General features: G+C 38.3%; 1 protein-coding gene across 2 annotated transcripts in view; it reads left to right on the top strand.

Annotated features, from left to right (window-relative positions):
* The first annotated feature begins 265 nt into the window (after positions 1 to 265).
* The window catches only part of frmpd4 (FERM and PDZ domain containing 4), a 98,240-nt gene continuing 80,339 nt past the window's right edge, over positions 266 to 18,166 (top strand). The window contains exon 1 of one of the 2 annotated variants that reach the window (XM_057851790.1): positions 266 to 508. In XM_057851790.1, coding sequence (XP_057707773.1) covers positions 444 to 508 — 65 coding nt within the window. In that variant the 5' untranslated portion in view covers positions 266 to 443. Of the gene's footprint in view, positions 509 to 10,467; positions 10,916 to 18,166 lie in introns of those variants that run through there. The other variant, XM_057851791.1, reaches the window with a different exon arrangement.

The following is an 18,166-nucleotide window of genomic DNA, read 5'->3' as shown; positions in this document are numbered from 1 at the left end:
TGACATCACATTTCCAGCAGATGGTAGTGTTTGGGATTCAAAAGGAAGCAAGGTGTCCTTGAACAACACAAATGCGTTGTCATATTCAGTTGACTGCAGCTATTTCATATCATTTCTTTCTTGTTATCGTTCATATTTCTTATCACATAATGTGTCCAGTAAAAGCCTGAATAATGGAGGGAGGAAAAGCAATCTAGTAGCCAAACAAATACTTGATTAAACCACTTTCGCATCAGCATAGCGCCATACCATCTTGCATTTCCACTCAACTCGGCCACAAAGTATTGATTTCAATTTTTTTTTTTCAACATATCCCCTTGCTCTTGATAGAATTTACTTTAGGCTATCAATGTTTCAAGGAGGCCTCTACCCCTCCCTTTGCATCAAGAGCGGTTACCTTCTTGTGCGGTTGCTGCAGTTGTTCGTATCTGCATGAGCAAGACATGGATGATTATGGCGACACAAAGGGCAAAAGTGACATATTGGAAAACAACACGGAGATGCTGAGGTATGTCGGATGAGTGGATGGGGAATGATTGCGTTTCACTGCCATTGATGTTGATAGACGTCCATTTTGACTGGTAGGGCTGGCAGCGATTATTCGTCACCCCCTGCAAGTCAAAATGGATCGGACGGCTATTGCCGACAAAATGGCTGCCAGTGGCTTGTTATGATCTGGAATAGTGTGGTCTTGAGCATCAGGTCTTTGTGGGGTTAAGTTAAACTATCACTTGAGGAACATTAACTATAAGGTAAACTATTCCTTTATTTGCCACAATTCTGGTTTGCCTAAGGTGAAAACAAAAATTAGATAACGTTGTTGTTTACATTCACTTGAAATGCTTTAAGGTTGCCACTAGTCCCATCTGAGTGGGGAAAATCAAATTTCCCACTTATTTGATCCAAGAATACAGTGTTGCAGAGTGAAAGTTCTTTTTGGGCTGCCTCAACTAATCGACAACTAATGAATTATCAAATTAATCGATAACTACTTTGATTGTCCAATTGTTTTCAGACATTGTTAACTTAAATATTGTCCAAATGCCCTTTTTTGAGCCTCTCAATAGTAAATTTTCAGTTTTTTTTTTAATTAAAAAATTTAGAAAAAAAAGTTAGTATTCTTTTTTAATGTAATTTTTAAATTTAAAAAATTTATTCTATAGAATTAACAATATGTTTTGAATTAAAAAGGTGAAAAACAAAAAACATTCTCTCATATTTTTCTCATCCATTTTTTAAAAATTTGATCAATAATGATAATAATAATGAACAGTGAAAATATTCTGCTTATTTAACAAATATATTTTAAACTAAAAAAAAAACTAAATATTTTCGAATTAATTCATTTTTAATTAAATAAAACGAAAGGGGAGAAACTGTGATTTCGTCTCCGATGAAAGCAGATGATTATCTTTGCAATTAATTAAATAAAATCATTGTAAACATCTACTTTTTAAAATAATAATAATAATAATTTTACAGTTTACAGAGTTACAATACTCCCCAAATTTTCTCAGTCCTACTTTTTTCAGCACATTGTTTTATAAAATATAAACCCTGAGTGTTGTCACAGTAAAAAGAAAAAAAAAAAAGCTCTTTGAAAAGGCAAAAGAATGTTCCGATAATGTGTGAAAGACACATTTAAAAAAAAGGGGGGGGGGGGGACAGGCTTCATTTCGTTTGGTATTTATCAATCAATAATTTTATGCCAATTTTCCCTTTGCCCAAGTAAATCCAGTTATCCTCCATATGGTCAAGCTAATAATGAATGACGAATCATTGACATTCCAAATGAAGCTTGACCATCAAGCCTGAAGCGCTACGCGGCGTCTGAATTGGATGGTCGACGTGATGACCTTCGCAGGCTTTACACGGGCACATTGATTTTTTTTTTTTTTTCTCCGACATTACAGCTAATGGCTGGATGCTGTGAATCCTATCTTCCCAGGGGGCAGCAGAGAGGGGAGGGGCTTGTGCAGCCATGTTGACACTGATTTGAGGAATGTGATATCCTGTGATCTCATTGACCGAAATTGACCGACTGCTTTGCACTTCCTGTCAACGGATGGAGCATTTTTTTTCTTTTTTGCGAATCTGTTTCATTCTGATGCTCTGCTTACAAAAAATCATCATGATGGATGCATTGGTAAAACTGCCTTCCGAAATTAGTTAATTGATTATTGACTAATTAGGGATGATAAATGACCTATTTAGCATTCTTTGTTTGCAAAAGAAAATTCTAATCACATCCAAGCGTTTCCTTTTACAAACAGAAACACCATTAAGATAAGTATTTCTTTCTATAAGCATAGAGCCGCTCTCATCATTTAATGCAAATGAGCACATCTGCTGCTTGCTGTGCACCATGAAATGTGAGTGGAAAAAAGTCTTTTCGCTGTTTAAAAAAAAAAAAGTTGTGAGGCACTTCACCCCCCGACAACACACAATTGGAATCAATTGCACCTTTTGTTTGTGTTAGTCGTGATGCTTTTTGAAATTACTTTATAGTTCTAGTCTCTTTCCATGGCTTAAACAGAAGAATGTTCGAAATCGCAGGATTCTGGTAAACATGCAATTTGTCAACATTTTCGTAATGAAACAAAAAACAATCAACTTCACATGAAATGCTTAAGCAACATTTCAACGACAGTACTGTACAAGAAAACAAGACAAGCATGTTAGCCAAGTGGTTAGCACATGTAACCTTGTCTACGACTTTCCTGTTTGTTGAAACTATACCTCTCAATTGTCAAACTCGCGGCCATGGAGCCAAACTGGGCCCACCACAGAATTTTGTGTGGCCCACGATAGTAAATCATGTGGATTGACTTTAGGTTTTCTACAGTATACTGTAATTGAAATGAAGTTTCTGTAGTCCTCGATGAAAGATCGAGAACTACAAAAATCATAAAATATTATTTTTATTTATAACCTTAATCTAAATATTTAAAGCAACTAAAACTTTTTGTGGTCGTATTAAAAAAAATAAAAAGTAAAAAATAAGTTGAAACACACTTTTAGAAAGCGCTTTAGAAATGTTTTAAACCTTAAGGCAAGTTACTATTTATTTTGATAAATTAACTTAACCACTGCATCCATGTATGTGGACATTACATTTTGGGTCATGTAGGCCACAATATTAACATTTAGTAAATAAGTGTGGCCTATGTAATCCAAAAAGGGATATCCACATGTGGATGCCAGTTTCCAACTAGAATGATATGTTTTTTCATTATTATTATTAATCATTGTGGTTTATCAATTTTAATTTTGATATAGTTTATTTATTGTTTTAATGAATGCATTTACAGCTGAGTACAATATTTATTAAGAACAAAATAAAATGAATTAAAAGCAGAAATACAGTCTGGTTAAGGCCTCCAATAACATTCTAAAGTACAATTTTTAAAATTATTATTATTTGATAGTATTTAACTCATAGGTGGGCAAACTATTCCACAAAAGGCTGCAGTACAGTGCGGGGTTTTGTTCATGCCCATCAAGAGGAGACTTTTTCACCAATCTGGTGTCTTGCAAGCAGTGTTGTTAATCTTACTTTTAAAAAGTAACTAGTTTCAGTTACACATTACTTCTCCCAAAAGTAATTGAGTTAGTAACTCCACTATCTCAGTGTAAAAGTAATTAGTTACTCAGCAAAGTAACATACGTTACGTTTGATGTTTTATACGTTATTACCCGTACATTATACATTTATAACACCTTTCACATCAAAGATGTTTATATTAAGTGATTGAATTGAATTAACCTTTTCATTCACTTTATACATTTGTTTTTTGTGTGTGTGTGTGTGTGTGTGTGTTTGTTTTTTTTGTTTTGTTTTTTTATTTGACCTATATAACGATGTAATGGTATACAAACTTTGACTTTCAAATGCTGTGAGAAAAAGTGCCTTTTTGTTTTTCATGTTGTACTTAACCCGCACCAAGCCATGACCCCCGTACCAAGGTATGGACAGAATCGTGACTTGTGTGTATCGTCACACCCCGAATATATATAGATATATTTTTCAATATGGAGGAGAGGCTCTGAAACCCTGCTTCTTCCATCTTTACTCTAGTTTTTTTTTTTTTTTTTTTTTTTTTTTTAATTAAAAGACATCACACAAGGGTAATGGAAACGTTATTCAAGAAAAGTTTAGGGCAAGTGACTATTTTTGGTAATAAAAAACAAAAACAAATTATTATATTGTAGCGTCTACAAGTACAGCGCCAACTTGGTGATGATAATGCACACTCAGCAGGAAAACAGTACATTATTTTCAATTAATGGTATCCATGCGGACGCCACAAACTGAATGTAAAAAAAAAAAGTTGCCCAAGAGTTTAAGATTAGCTAAATGCTAATGCTAACAAGAACACTAATGCTATGCTGACACTCCAAGCCACCTAGCCGATCATCATTGCTTTTGCAACGACCTCACCCTTTCCCTCCTCCCCCCTCCCGCTCTGCTCTCTCACAGGTAGCTGAGACAAAATCAGACAACTCGCGGTACATTCAACCAAATGTAGTAACACGCCATTTCTCATATTCAGTAACGGTACCGGCGTTGCAAAGATGGGAATAGTAATTAATTAGATTACCCACTACTGAAGAAAATAACGCTGTTTGAAAAGCCGTTATACTCTAACACCGTTAGTAATAACACTGTCAGGTGCTTTTTGTTTCCACAGAAACCACATTGGTTAAACTGTCTGCGCTCGCTTGGTTGGAACAAAGACCAGGACCTACTGCGGCCCTCGAGGACCCTTTTTCCCACTCCTGATTTAACCCATTGCCTGCCATTAACAACAATGGATGTTAGATTAATTTAAACTGGGATGACTGGCAGTGAACGTTCAGATTTCAGTGAATGTTCATTCGCCGTTCAAAGTCGAAGTGGATTGTACGTCTAGCGCTCTCAATGGCAGCCTATGAGCAGAGGTGGGTAGAGTAGCGAAAATTATACTCAAGTAAGACTAGCGTTACTTCAAAATAATATTACTCAAGTAAAAGTAAAAGTAGTCTTCCAAAAAACGTACTCAAGTACAAGTAAAAAAGTATTTGGTGAAAATAATACTCAAGTAATGTGTAACATTGTGATTAACTGCTTACAAATTTGTTGGATTTTGTTTTTTCTCAGCACAAAGTTATCTATATGAACTGTTGTTACAATGATACTGTACAATAACTCATTAAATAGCCACATTAAGCCAAAGAAATACAACAACAAAAATAATCATTTAATTCCGGCGGGAGAAAAAAGTGACAGAAATGAAACATTATTCGTCCAAAGAGCATGGGTGCCTTCAAGTGGAGAAAATAGTTCCTAGTTTGAAAAGTGAATCGTTTCTTTAGTTAGTATCATGAAATTTAAAGGATCATATCTACTGTTTTCTGTGATCAGTCAGTGCCAATTAAAGAAGAGAGAGGTTAAAATCTGCGCAAGTACATTTTTCTCAAAAGTTACTCAATTAAATGTAATGGAGTACATATAACACGTTACTACCCACCTCTGCCTATTAATTAAATGACTGCCATATAAAAGGTTAAAGCAGACAGGTCTCATAACACCCTCCAGTCTTATTATCCTCATCGCCACCATTCTGACTCCAAGACAACATGCTATAAATGTGCTTCTTAGTCATGTAGTATTGGCAGAAGGGTTAGTGAGCAGCCTCTGTTCTTACTTCAAATGCTGTGACCTGTGTGTCATAGAAAAGCAGGCCACTGATGCAGTGTGTTGTGGCCTCGGGGCAAGGAGCAGGCACTGTGATTGGGTGGATTCATGTGCTGGATTTTGCTCCCAGAAAAAGGTCTGCTTTTGTCTGCTTTACACTTTGACCATATGCTGTTTGAATGGCTGTGTGAATAGCATGTGAACTTTGAAAACTGCGGAACTGTAATAATATATGGTACTCAGAAAATTGTGAATTGGGTCATGAGGTCACTGGTCACGGATTTCGGAATCGGAATTTCACGATAACTCAAGAACGAATAAAGGGATTATTAGTAAATTTGCAGGGTTAGTTAGTTGGTAAGAAGAGAAAAGGTCACTGCTTAGGTGGATATTTGCTTCCTCAGAGTGCTCCTTTAGTTTGTAAATTGTTAACATTTTGTGTCAACTATTTTCTTAACTACTGCAATTACGGAATGACGAAATGACAATATTATTGTGGCAAAATAACTTTATATAATATAATAATATATAATATTAAATACATTTATTCATATATTATAATATATTATATATATATATATATATATATTACAATTTCAATGTTTTGACTTAATTCTACCAAATTATTAAGCTTTAATATTAATAGTTTCTATAGTACTGTTTTTCTTACAGTGATCCCTCACCTCAAATTTCGCACCCTCAGTCCATCGCTGATTTTTTTTTTTTTCAATTTGAAAATATATATATATTCAGAAGAGCTGTCCCGAGCCGATCGTGTAGTCTCACTCCAGCCCCCCCTCATCCCTCCTTTCCTCTCCCTCCCTCTCCCTCCTCTTTGTTCATCAGGCGTGCACTGGAGTTGCTTGTTAAAGTTAACGATGATTGACGGATGTTGTGTTGGATCTAGCCAGAGACACGAACTTCAAAAGCGCCGCATGCGTCAGTCATTGTTTAACTTGTTAAACAGTTGCTGTGGCAACTGATTGTGTGTAAGTGAGCAGCTTGAGCGTTTTTGCGTGGACTCACTTAGTGAAGCATTTAATAAAGCCAAGCATTTTTCTACTACTTTATTCTTGTTTAAAAATAATTCGGTTGGACAGTAACATGTTTAAAACTTGACATTTCAAGTGCTTAAAAACCATTTATTAAAATAGATGTGTATACATATTTTTTTGTTGTTATACTATGGGGGGCGGGGGGGCGTGTCTTATATGTATGTATCTCTTTACAATGCTCTGCTAAATAAATACATTGAACACCCAAAGCAATACAAAAATAGGATTTTAAGTATAAGATAGCTTCAACTAACCTAAATCACAATTTTATTCAAATAATATCCCAGAAGCAATAAAAAAATTAGGACTTTAACTATAAGATAGTTTCAGCTAACTTAAATCACAATTTTATTCAAATATCCCAGATACACTTTGGTAATGTAATAACTATTCTCAGAAAATAGTTGGATAATTCTCATAGTTACAGTATGACCACTTAATTATTATTATATCATCCGTTTTATAGTGTAAAACTAAAATGCTTGTCCCAATAAAATTTAGACTATGACTAAAAAATGGCAAATTTAGAATCATGAATTTTTTTTTTTCCTAACATTACCACAAATTACAATATTTTTGTACTCTTACTTACCTCGTAATATTCAGACTTTGCCAAAAAATTACAAAACTATTACTGCACCGTAAAAAAAAAAAAAAAAAAAAAAAAAAGCAAATGAATAAATAAAACTGTTTTAATCAAGATTTTAAGTAGTTACTCAAATTTTTCAGTTTCCTTAAAGCAACAGTAGATTACTTTTCAGTTTTGATCGATTTTAGCGACGCAAGGGGACAAAAGCGGTCGTGTTTTGCCTTAAGAAAGACTGCGTTTCCCATGAGGACCAGCGCACACCCGCAGAATGTCGTGAAATCATGATCTCCCTGTTGCCTGCAGATGGATTAAACAACATTTCTGTTTCCAGTGGCGTTGTGAAGGATGAGTAGTAATAATGTAATGAATCCAGTTGTGACTAAACAATAACATACGATGGATAGCAACTGTGTAGCTTAGTATGACTAACCCCCACACCACACCCGAAGTCGTCAGTGTTGACAGGTTTGGTTGAGGGTGCGAGGGGGGCAGCACGCCAGCGAGTGAAAGCGCGGCCAATGTTTATTCTTGAATATCCTGGTACCCTCCCTTTTTTTTCCTCCTCGGGCAAAACTTTTTGTCTCTTTTGTTGGTCTGCCATCTTTGCAGAACTCGCGCGAAAGCGTTCGCATCGATTTCGTCTTTATAATGAATGGGGAAAGAGGGAAGTGACTTACACCGTGAAGTAGTCAGCACATTTGTAATTGTTTTTTGTGGCAAGGTTGCTGCCACCCTCCTCAAAGTTAATTAGTGCTGGTGAAAGCGATACAGACCCCCTCAAGATATAAAAGAGGTGTCATTCAACTATTGTCAGGCGACATATCATCACAAATGTTTTGAAAATATTTTATAAAGGTTGAAAATTTAACTAGTGTTGCTTTAAAGTGCTTATGACAGCAAAAAGCATGTTTATTTCATATTTCACACGGTATTTTATGCTCCTGAATGAAATGGACCACTTGGATGTGTGTGGAAACGATCGTTTTATTTGTTCTTTTTTTTTTTTTTTATTCCCGCACCATGAAAATGAATAACTTTCTGTTTTGAGGAGGAATGTGAATGTGATGTCACCCGGGTAAGCATCTCACAATACAGAATTGCTTTATAGAATGCAGATGGACTGCTGATTTTGCGGATTAATTCGTTTATTTTTCACATCATGCCAGCCAAATGTGCTGCAGAAAATTATTGTTGCACCAGGGAGAGGCGTGTGAGCCTTTTTGGGTTTCAAAAAACCCTACCCCGAGATTGGCCAAAACAAGATGACAACTGTGGGACCATTGGACTCACAAGGACGTGAGTAAACATTGTGTTTTGTATTATGTCAAATACTGGGATCATGGCACACGTTTTAATACGGAGGTGGCTTACATTTTATGGCTGACAATGCTCCACAGAGAATGCCACTCGGCCTAAAACCGGCAGCTTGTCGCACACCCCACTCGGTCCTCTTCGCGTGCCCACCAGGAGAGCGCTATACTCGGCTTATGCTCGTGCGTTTCTCCATATCGTCCAGACTTCAAGCCCCCTCTGCCCTCTTTGTGTGCCCAGCAATGGACCACTATCCTCAGGTTGGGCTCGGGCAGCTACACGTTCCTCCGACGTCAACTGGTTCGTCCGGCCGTCATTCTCCAGCTGCTTCCCTGGCAAACGAGCTCTCCTGCCCGCAGAAGGGGAACGACGAGCTGTAACTCGCTCGCCGCCAAGGGAGTTGTCGATCAGTGAAGACTATCAACAACTCCGCCACTGTGTGACATGATCCAGGGTAGTTTTGTGTGATTTTTCGCTTTGAAAGGGGAGAATAAGACTTTGAAACGTGGCTCGGTTCGGGTTAGCATGTCGGCTAGCTGTCATGCCTCCTGGTTTGTTTACGCTCTCCAAAGCCGGGGCAGGGAAATGAAAAAACCCGGACTAACTCCAGTGGCATAAAATATCGTTCAGGAGGTGGAAGGAGTTGATAGTTTTGACCATTATGGAGTAAATTTGCCATGTCGTACTGAATAAATTCATTTTGAATATTTCATATTCCATTTAGGACAAGACTGTTATTTGTCATGACCATACCATTTATTCAGCAATTGGGGAAACCTACTTAGATAAAAAGAATATTCTGTAAAAATATTGGAGGAGAGAGATTGAAACGATGACATTCTGCTGCGCTTTTCGTCGCATTATCCTCGTTCTGAATAATTCCTCCTCAGTGGGCTGAATTCTAAATCAGATGAAACCGTGACCCTGCTGAGGTCATCCTCCAGCTGGGGACGCTACAGCGCAATTATGACTGGCAGGGCCAAACGGCAGATTAAAAACTTAATTTTTCGTCATCTGCGCTTTGCCAAATTGTTGTATATAGTCGAATCATCTCAAGATATGATTCTAATTCACATACTAATGCTATTTAAGATTTTTTTTTAATGATGTCACAGGCACTGTAAAAGTATTCCTAACGTGTTATTGTGTTTTACATCAAAACTTTCAAAAGAAATAGCTTTCCAACTAGCTTGATTTTGTAGTACGACTTTTTCCCCCTTCGTCAATTTAACTCAAAGGCTGCAATCGACTGCGATAGACATTCAATTTATCTTGGTGGGAGGGCTGGCACATGAAGTTACCAAGTCAATTCCCAATTTCTCCTCAGAGTGAATCAAATATTCTCACACAATGACACACTTATCCAAGCTGCGCGCTAAAGTTTCAGCTTCCTTCCGCGCATACCCGCATGTGTTATGCAAGCGCGTCCATTGGCTTGCAGAGGCCAAGACACGTGCCTTAGCTCATAACTAATGGAAGACTGTGTACACCATTCATGCATGGCTGACTGCATGCAATAATACAGTGTGAACACTCATGATGTCCATGAGGAAAATGGGGAATTATAATGATCAAATAATGCTGCCACATTTAGGTTAAGATCCAGTTTGTTGGTTTATATAGGATTTAGGTTTGGCTCGTTTAAGGTTGACAGTTGGCAGGCAGATAATGATAGAGTTGGATTATGTTTTCAGCTTAATTTTAAGCTCTCCTGCCTGTAAAACATGCCATCTTTAAAAGCCCTGCGCACGGTTCAGATTTTCATGTCGGCTACTGCAAATTGGTGTGCAGAAATCATGTAAATAACACCTTCTGCGTTATTCCTCTACAAAACTGCGTCAGTCCCCGTCGGCGGCCTAGTGGAGCGGAGGCGAATTTTGCCAGAGCATTGTGCTCATCGAGGCAGTCCGGGCAGGCGCGGCGCCCTATCAGAGTCCAGCTGTTAGCCATTGATCCCTCTGTTTTCTGATGCACTGGCCCGGAATGTGATGTTATTTCATTACCGAGGCAGAAGCGACAAGCTCGCTGTCCTCCCCGGGGGCACGGGCGAGTCACTCGGACAGGGCCGCTGTACGCCATCAGACGCTCTGTCAGACGAGAAAGAAAAGTCCAAATAAAAACAAGAGGGTGGCCAACTTTGCCAAGTCTGGGGAGCGCGGCCCGGAGCATTTGAGTACGAGGGACGCCTTGACGGGAAACGCTGGGAAGGAGCGCCCGCACCGAGAACCTGTCAGCAATGATGAACCCGGACGACAACGAACTCGGCATCTTCACTGTCATTCAGTGAGTAGTCCCCCGGTGGCTCTTGTGTTGTCTGGTGATATAACTCAGTCAGAGCTCATCGCTCGCACTTGATGCCTGCTATTGCACGATATCGCTGCAAATTCGACCGTGGGTGTTATATTTTCAGTTCTTGTAAAATATGCAAGAGAATTGTGTAAAAGTGATCATTGTAGAACTTTGTTGCATATTCTTCAGGCAAGCAGAAGTTTCTGTTATCCGTTTTCTGCCCACGTTGAGCGAGTGCATGTCATATGCCACGTATATCGTGAAAAGGTGCAAAATCTTTTGTCAGACATTTTAGAGTGACATTTTTTCAAACATTTGTTGATTTCAAACATTTTTTGTTTAAGATTCTGTCTTACAGATGATGAAACCACCAAATTCAGTATAAATACGTCGAATAAGGTCACAAAACACCAATCAAAAAATAATCAAAAAGCAAAGTAATATCATGATCTTTAAACCAGCTTTTGCTACTTTTCGAGGAGTGGACAGGTGTCAAGTCGTGGTAAAAAATAAAACCTGCATCATCATGCAATTTGTTAGCAGAAGGAAGCATGAAGTGCTCGATAATTTCTTAGATTGTTATATCGAATGCAGACCTCAGAAGGCATAGTGGATCAACGCCAGAAGATGACATCACTTCGAATCGCCACTGACCATGGAAACTTTACGCTGGATTTCAAGCCATGTGGATTTGTGCCATTATCCAGAGTATGGGGCCATTATTTTTGATATGAACATTTTTTTTAAATACTTTAATTTGAACAAAGGACCTTGGACCGTTGAGCATCAGTCAGGAGTGGCTTGACATAAGGAATGCGACATTTTAGCAAAAGTATAGTATTCGCAGAGGCTCTACATGTACAAATTCTAGCCTCAGTCCACTCATTGTGAAGTGTGACATTCTTCTTAATACTGCAGTTAATCCTTGTTGCTGTTGCACCTTTTCGTACCACACTTTTACCTACCACTCTACCTTTTGCTCATTCTGTCAATTTGCTTAAGCAAAGCTTACCCTCCTGGTGAAGGGTGTCGATGACTGTCCTCTGGACATCTGCCAATTCAACAGTCTTCTGCATGATTGTGTAGCCTGACAGGCTCAGACGGAGACAGTTTTGAAGGCTCAGGGAACCTTTACATATGTTTTTATTTATTTGCTAATTAGGTTTGGACACATTGAGTTCTAATATTGAACTTTTTGATTGATTTATTTGGACACTGGATTTCAGATTTAAACCATAATTACCTAATTAAAAGAAAAAATGGCATTTCAGTGATACCTCGTTTTTTGCTTTCAATGGGTTCCGCCACCCGCGAGGGACTGCAACCCCTGCGATGATTGAATTGAAATCTGCAAAGTTTATTTACATTTAATTATTTTTTGGGTGTGTTCAATGTATTTATTCAGATTAAGCATTGTAAAGATACAGTGGTGCAAATAAGTATTTAGTCAACCACTAATTGTGCAAGTTCTCCCACTTGAAAATATTAAAGAGGCCTGTAATTGTCAACATGGGTAAATCTCAACCATGAGAGACAGAATGTGGAGAGAAAAAAACAGACAATCACATTGTTTGATTTTTAAAGAATTTATTTGCAAATCATGGTGGAAAATAAGTATTTGGTCAATACCAAAAGTTTATCTCAATACTTTGTTATGTACCCTTTGTTGGCAATAACGGAGGCCAAACATTTTCTGTAACTCTTCACAAGCTTTTCACACACTGCTGCTGGTATTTCGGCCCATTCCTCCATGCAGATCTCCTCTAGAGCAGTGATGTTTTGGGGCTGTCGTTGGGCAACACGGACTTTCAACTCCCTCCACAGATTTTCTATGGGGCTGAGTTCTGGAGACTTGCTAGGCCCCTCCAGGACCTTGAAATGCTTCTTATGAAACCACTCCTTTGTTGCCCTGGCTGTGTGTTTGGAATCACTGTCATGCTGAAAGACCCAGCCATGTCTCATCTTCAATGCCCTTGCTGATGGAAGGAGATTTTCACTCAAAATCTCTCGATACATGGCCCCATTCATTCTTTCCTTTACACAGATCAGTCATCCTGGTCCCTATGTAGAAAAACAGCCCCAAAGCATGATGGTTCCACCCCCATGCTTCACAGTGGGTATGGTGCAATTCAGTATTCTTTTTCCTCCAAACACGAGAACCTGTGTTTCTACCAAAAAGGTTTTTTTTTTTGTTTCATCTGACCACAACACATTCTCCCAGTCCTCTTCTGGATCATCCAAATGCCCTCTAGCGAACCGCAGATGGGCCTGGACGTGTACTTTCTTCAGCAGGGGGACACGTCTGGCAGTGCAGGACTTGCGTCCCTGGCGGCGCATTGTTTTACTGATAGTAGCCTTTGTTACGGTGGTCCCAGCTCTCTGTAGGTCATTCACTAGGTGCCCCCGTGTGGTTCTGGGATTTTTGCTCACCGTTCTTGTTATCATTTTGACGCCACGGGGTGAGGAGGCAGTTGAAAGTCCGTGTCTCCCAACGACAGCCCCAAAACATCACTGCTCTAGAGGAGATCTGCATGGAGGAATGGGCCAAAATACCAGCAATAGTGTGTGAAAAGCTTGTGAAGAGTTACAGAAAATGTTTGGCAGGTTTATTGCCAACAAAGGGTACATAACAAAGTATTGAGATGAACTTTTGGTATTGACCAAATACTTATTTTCCACCATGATTTGCAAATAAATTCTTTAAAAATCAAACAATGTGATTTTCTGTTTTTTTTCCACATTCTGTCTCTCATGGTTGAGGTTTACCCATGTTGACAATTACAGGCCTCTAATATTTTTAAGTGGGAGAACTTGCACAATTAGTGGTTGACTAAATACTTATTTGCCCCACTGTATTTGTAATCTTTATTATTTTCAAGAACGAGATTGTATTCACTAATTTCTGTTATATATAATTTTGATATATTGCTTAAAGTGCAGGGAAGCTGTTTCTAGCATTTTCCGCTTCTTCAGTCTAATACAGTAGATTTGATTGTGGATGGCTTCCCCCCAAAGCATGGTTAATGGCATAATCACTGCATTGTGATATCGTTCTCATCATCATCACTCTGTGATTAGTATGGCGTATGGCGCCCGTTTGGCTCCAGATCAGTGACAATCGAGGCAGTAGAGAGTTCAAATTTAGGGCTGTGGAGATAAAGAGGAGACACAGACTTCTTTAGTCAAGTCACTGCTTGTAGCCCGAGGCTACCAAGTCCGTGCCTCGAATACAAAGTTATCAAATGCGTACTGTAGTGAGTGCATTGAACTGTATTGTTTGGATTAAAACACTTCAATTCACGCTAGTTAGGGAAGTGTTGCTTGGAATCATTATATAAAAAGGACCCCACTACCTGACATTGGTCCAACGTTCTAAATAGTATTACAATAGATTTAACAGCAGGTGCAGAAAAAATTACGACTACTCAGCCAGATAACATTTCATCACGGCCATTTTTAATGTCACTCCTAAAAGCCATTTAATTCGCTGCACATATCAGCTAAAACTATGAACACATGAATAATGTGGAATACTTTTGGTGCTGTAAAAAAAGATGTTTCAGTGCCATTGACAGTGATAAACGTCCAATCAAAATAGACTTCACTACTATTGACAAGGCGCGGGGCCAATTAATAGGGGGCCTGCATCGTTGACGTGGCTGTCAAAGCTGATCAAGTGGAATCACAAAGAGCTTTTTCCATTGAAAATTCTTGTGAATAAATGCTTAAAAACCCAAATTCTTTATAGATATGAATGTAAAACAGTCTTGATTCTTTGTTAAAAAAAGCAAAAAAACAGGTAGTTATCATATATTTTATGTAAATGTGTTGAAGTATGATGCTAGTCTGTTAGTCAATGTGGAGGCCGCCATTTGTAAACAGAGCTCTCCGATAAATATTCTTGTGAATAAATGCTCAAATCCCCAAATTCTTTATAGATATGAACGTGAAACAGTCTCGATTCTTTGTTAAAAGAGCACAAAAACAGGCAGTTACGCATTTATTTTACGCAAATATGTCGAAGTACGAGGCTACGGTCGTCTGTTCGTCAATGCGGCGGCCGCCATTTATAAACAGAGCTTATTACGTTGAAAATTCTTGTGAATAAATGCATAAATCCCCGAATCCGTTACAGATATGAACGTAAAACTGTCTCGATTCTTTTTTTAAAAGAACAAAAAATCGGGCAGTTACGCATCTATTTTACGTACAGAATGACGCCAATGCCGTAGCGGTTCCCATTCTCCCATTGATTTTTTTCACAACATTTCAAAATGCATGCATGTTATGAAAAATATAATAATTACCTTGAATCCTCGAACAAATCACTCCTGAGACAATCCTTCCTGTTTGAATGCGGTACAGCTTTCGTACGTTTTAAATCCGGCGTGTTAAAATCCTGCATGTTTTTACTCGGCGACCGACTGGGAATAACTGAAGCGGACTTCAGGGCGGCCCCCTCCTTAAAGGCGTTGCGGGATGAAGGTCGATTCTGACACGTCAATCATAATGAAGTCTATGGTCCAATCCATTTTGACTGGGAGAGGCTGGCAGGGAATGATCGCTTCCTGTAAAATTAAGAAAAATTGATTGGATGTCTGTCACCGTCAGTTACAGTCAATGAGTTGAATTGGTTAGAAGGAAAAAGTCATACCGTAATTTCCCGAATATAAGCCGCACCCGTGTATAACGCGCACCCCAAATTTACTTGTAAAATCTAGGGGAAATTATTGTACCCCTGTATAACACGCACCCTAATTTTAGCACCAATAAATAGAAGAATATAAGAAAACAAAGCTCGTGTACAGATATAGAAATGTCATTTTACTGACTGGTGAAACACAGCACAAGCATAGCAAATTGGTAGTTCAAAGCATTACCTTAAACTGACAATATGTACGGCATTAATATGATCTGATAACTTCGGGAACTTACCAGAATCTAGGAGAAAACAAAACAGATGTGACTTTTCTTTTAAAGGCTGCTGTATAACTTGCTCGTTTCATCATGATGAATAAATGTTTCTTCCATGGATTGATACGGTAAAATGAAAGGGAGAACGTAAATCGGAAATCCGAGAGAGCTCATGGCTGTCGACACGACAGTAACAATAGGAACTATTGTTATTTGGGTTTAAGTTTCCCGAGGGACAGATATAGTTGACGGACACACAGAGGAAATCTGTCTTGTTACGTTAGTTATGGTCCGAGTTGCGGAGCTGCAACAAACATTGACTCAAATGAGTTCAAGAAACTAAATTCTGTGCTTTATGAAGAGTGAAAAAAGCAGAATTTAACACAGACGAAATCATTCGGTCGATCAGAGTGAAGTATTACCGAAACAAAATGGTGATGTCACGTACCGTAATGGTCGGCAATGGATCGCCGCATACGTTTCTTCAACACAACGTGGCCGTGTCAATTTTTTTTTTAAATCGGTCTTTATATATGTATAATATATATATTTCTGTCTCCATCCATGCACCCGTGTATAATGCGCACCATGATTTTACAAGTTTGATTTTGGGGGGGGGGGGGGGGGGCGCGTTATATTTGGGAAATTACGGTACTCAAAATTATAGGACAAGTGACTATTTTTGGTACGATTTAAAACATAAATTATCAATTATTATTATCATTTTTAATGTATTGTCATTATTTTTTTATGATCTATATTATCTTCATATGTCTGTAAATACATTTATATCGATAACATGTCTATAAAAAACGAAGTTAAGAAAATGAATAAAAATGGAAATACACTCTGGTATGGCCCCAAAATGACACTCTAGATTTTTTTATCTTATTTAATGTTTTTAATATATATTGTATTAAATAAGAAACCTATACAGGGTTTCCCCAAGGATTTTTTTAAGCTGTGGTGCTGGGTTGCATCAGAGTTGGACAGCCTCACCAAAATTGCGTCATATCATGACTTTTTTTTTTTTTCCCCATGAAAAACCATAAAAAAGATCTATTTAAAATATTTCATTAGACAGGCTAATGTCGTAGCTCTCAGCTACGGTACATGTACGTAAAATGCGTAGCTGACTACAGCTACATTACCCTACGTAAAAATAGAACTTTTTTTCTCATAGCAATAGTACGACTTACATCTTGTAGTCCTTCTTTTTCCTTTTATTTGGCCCTAATACGTACAACAATACCTCAACAATAATAGTCCTTCTGTTAACGGACCCATTTCAAGGACTAGGGGAAATTCTAATAGCCATGTAAAGAGTTTTACTAGTTTCAGTGAGAAGGTGAATAGTTTTTGTTGTTGTTCGTGAACTACATTTCCACACAACCGCACATCGAGGTATCATTTGGCTTATCAAGGAGAGGTATGAGTCATTTTTTGAGTGTGCCAGAGCTTGCAAAACTTGGAAATAAAGGGCATTTATCAAGGTTTCATCAGCCGTAATTGCGTGTACCCATCCACCAAAACAGCCTGATTGCACAGATGTAAGTAAGCCTACTCCTCTGCTATTGGATGCGTTGTTGACTTTAGCACGGCACTCTGAAAATAGAGCAAGGCCCTGCCTCTCAGCACAAATTCATTCAAACTTGCCGTTCCGTCCAAGACGGCTGTCCACTGCTCACTTTCGCCGAAAAGTCTGATCCAAAATACTCTAAGGTCCCGAAAGCGGGGAAGAAGGAGAGAAGTCGCTATTGGCTTACCCACTTTATTGTGGCAACAAAAATAAAGAAAAAAAATATAACAATAAAAGCGGGCTGCTGCTCGGATCATCTTTTAAGGGGGCATTATAGTTATAGACATTACAATACACAATGAATAGGTTGCCGCTGAACCCTTCACACCAGGCTGCGGCTAGTTTGAAACAGCCTTAAAAAATATATATCTCATTTGCAATGCGTGGCGTCTTTTATTTTGGTGTAGCGATGCGCCACAATCTTGTTAATGTAGGGGGGAACCCTGGTTTAAGATGAAAGAGTGTATTTATTGAGTTCTAGAGTAGTATACATTTTAAGAGAATAGTGTTGTAGTTTTAGAAAAAATTAATATTTTTGTATGTCACACAAGTCTCAATTTTACAAGATATAAATAATAATAAAAGTAGTACAAGAATACTGCAATATAATTAGATGAGTTTACAAATGCTACAGTGGGGCAAATAAGTATTTAGTCAACCACTAATTGTGCAAGTTCTCCCACTTGAAAATATTAGAGATGTCTGTAATTGTTTGGCGGCACGGTGGCTGAGTGGTTAGCACGTCTGCCTCA

Source organism: Corythoichthys intestinalis, chromosome 12, assembly GCF_030265065.1.
Source record: "Corythoichthys intestinalis isolate RoL2023-P3 chromosome 12, ASM3026506v1, whole genome shotgun sequence".
NCBI classification, from domain to species: domain Eukaryota; kingdom Metazoa; phylum Chordata; class Actinopteri; order Syngnathiformes; family Syngnathidae; genus Corythoichthys; species Corythoichthys intestinalis.
The sequence above is the reverse complement of the archived record's forward strand: the minus strand, read 5'-3'. Positions and strand labels throughout refer to the sequence as shown.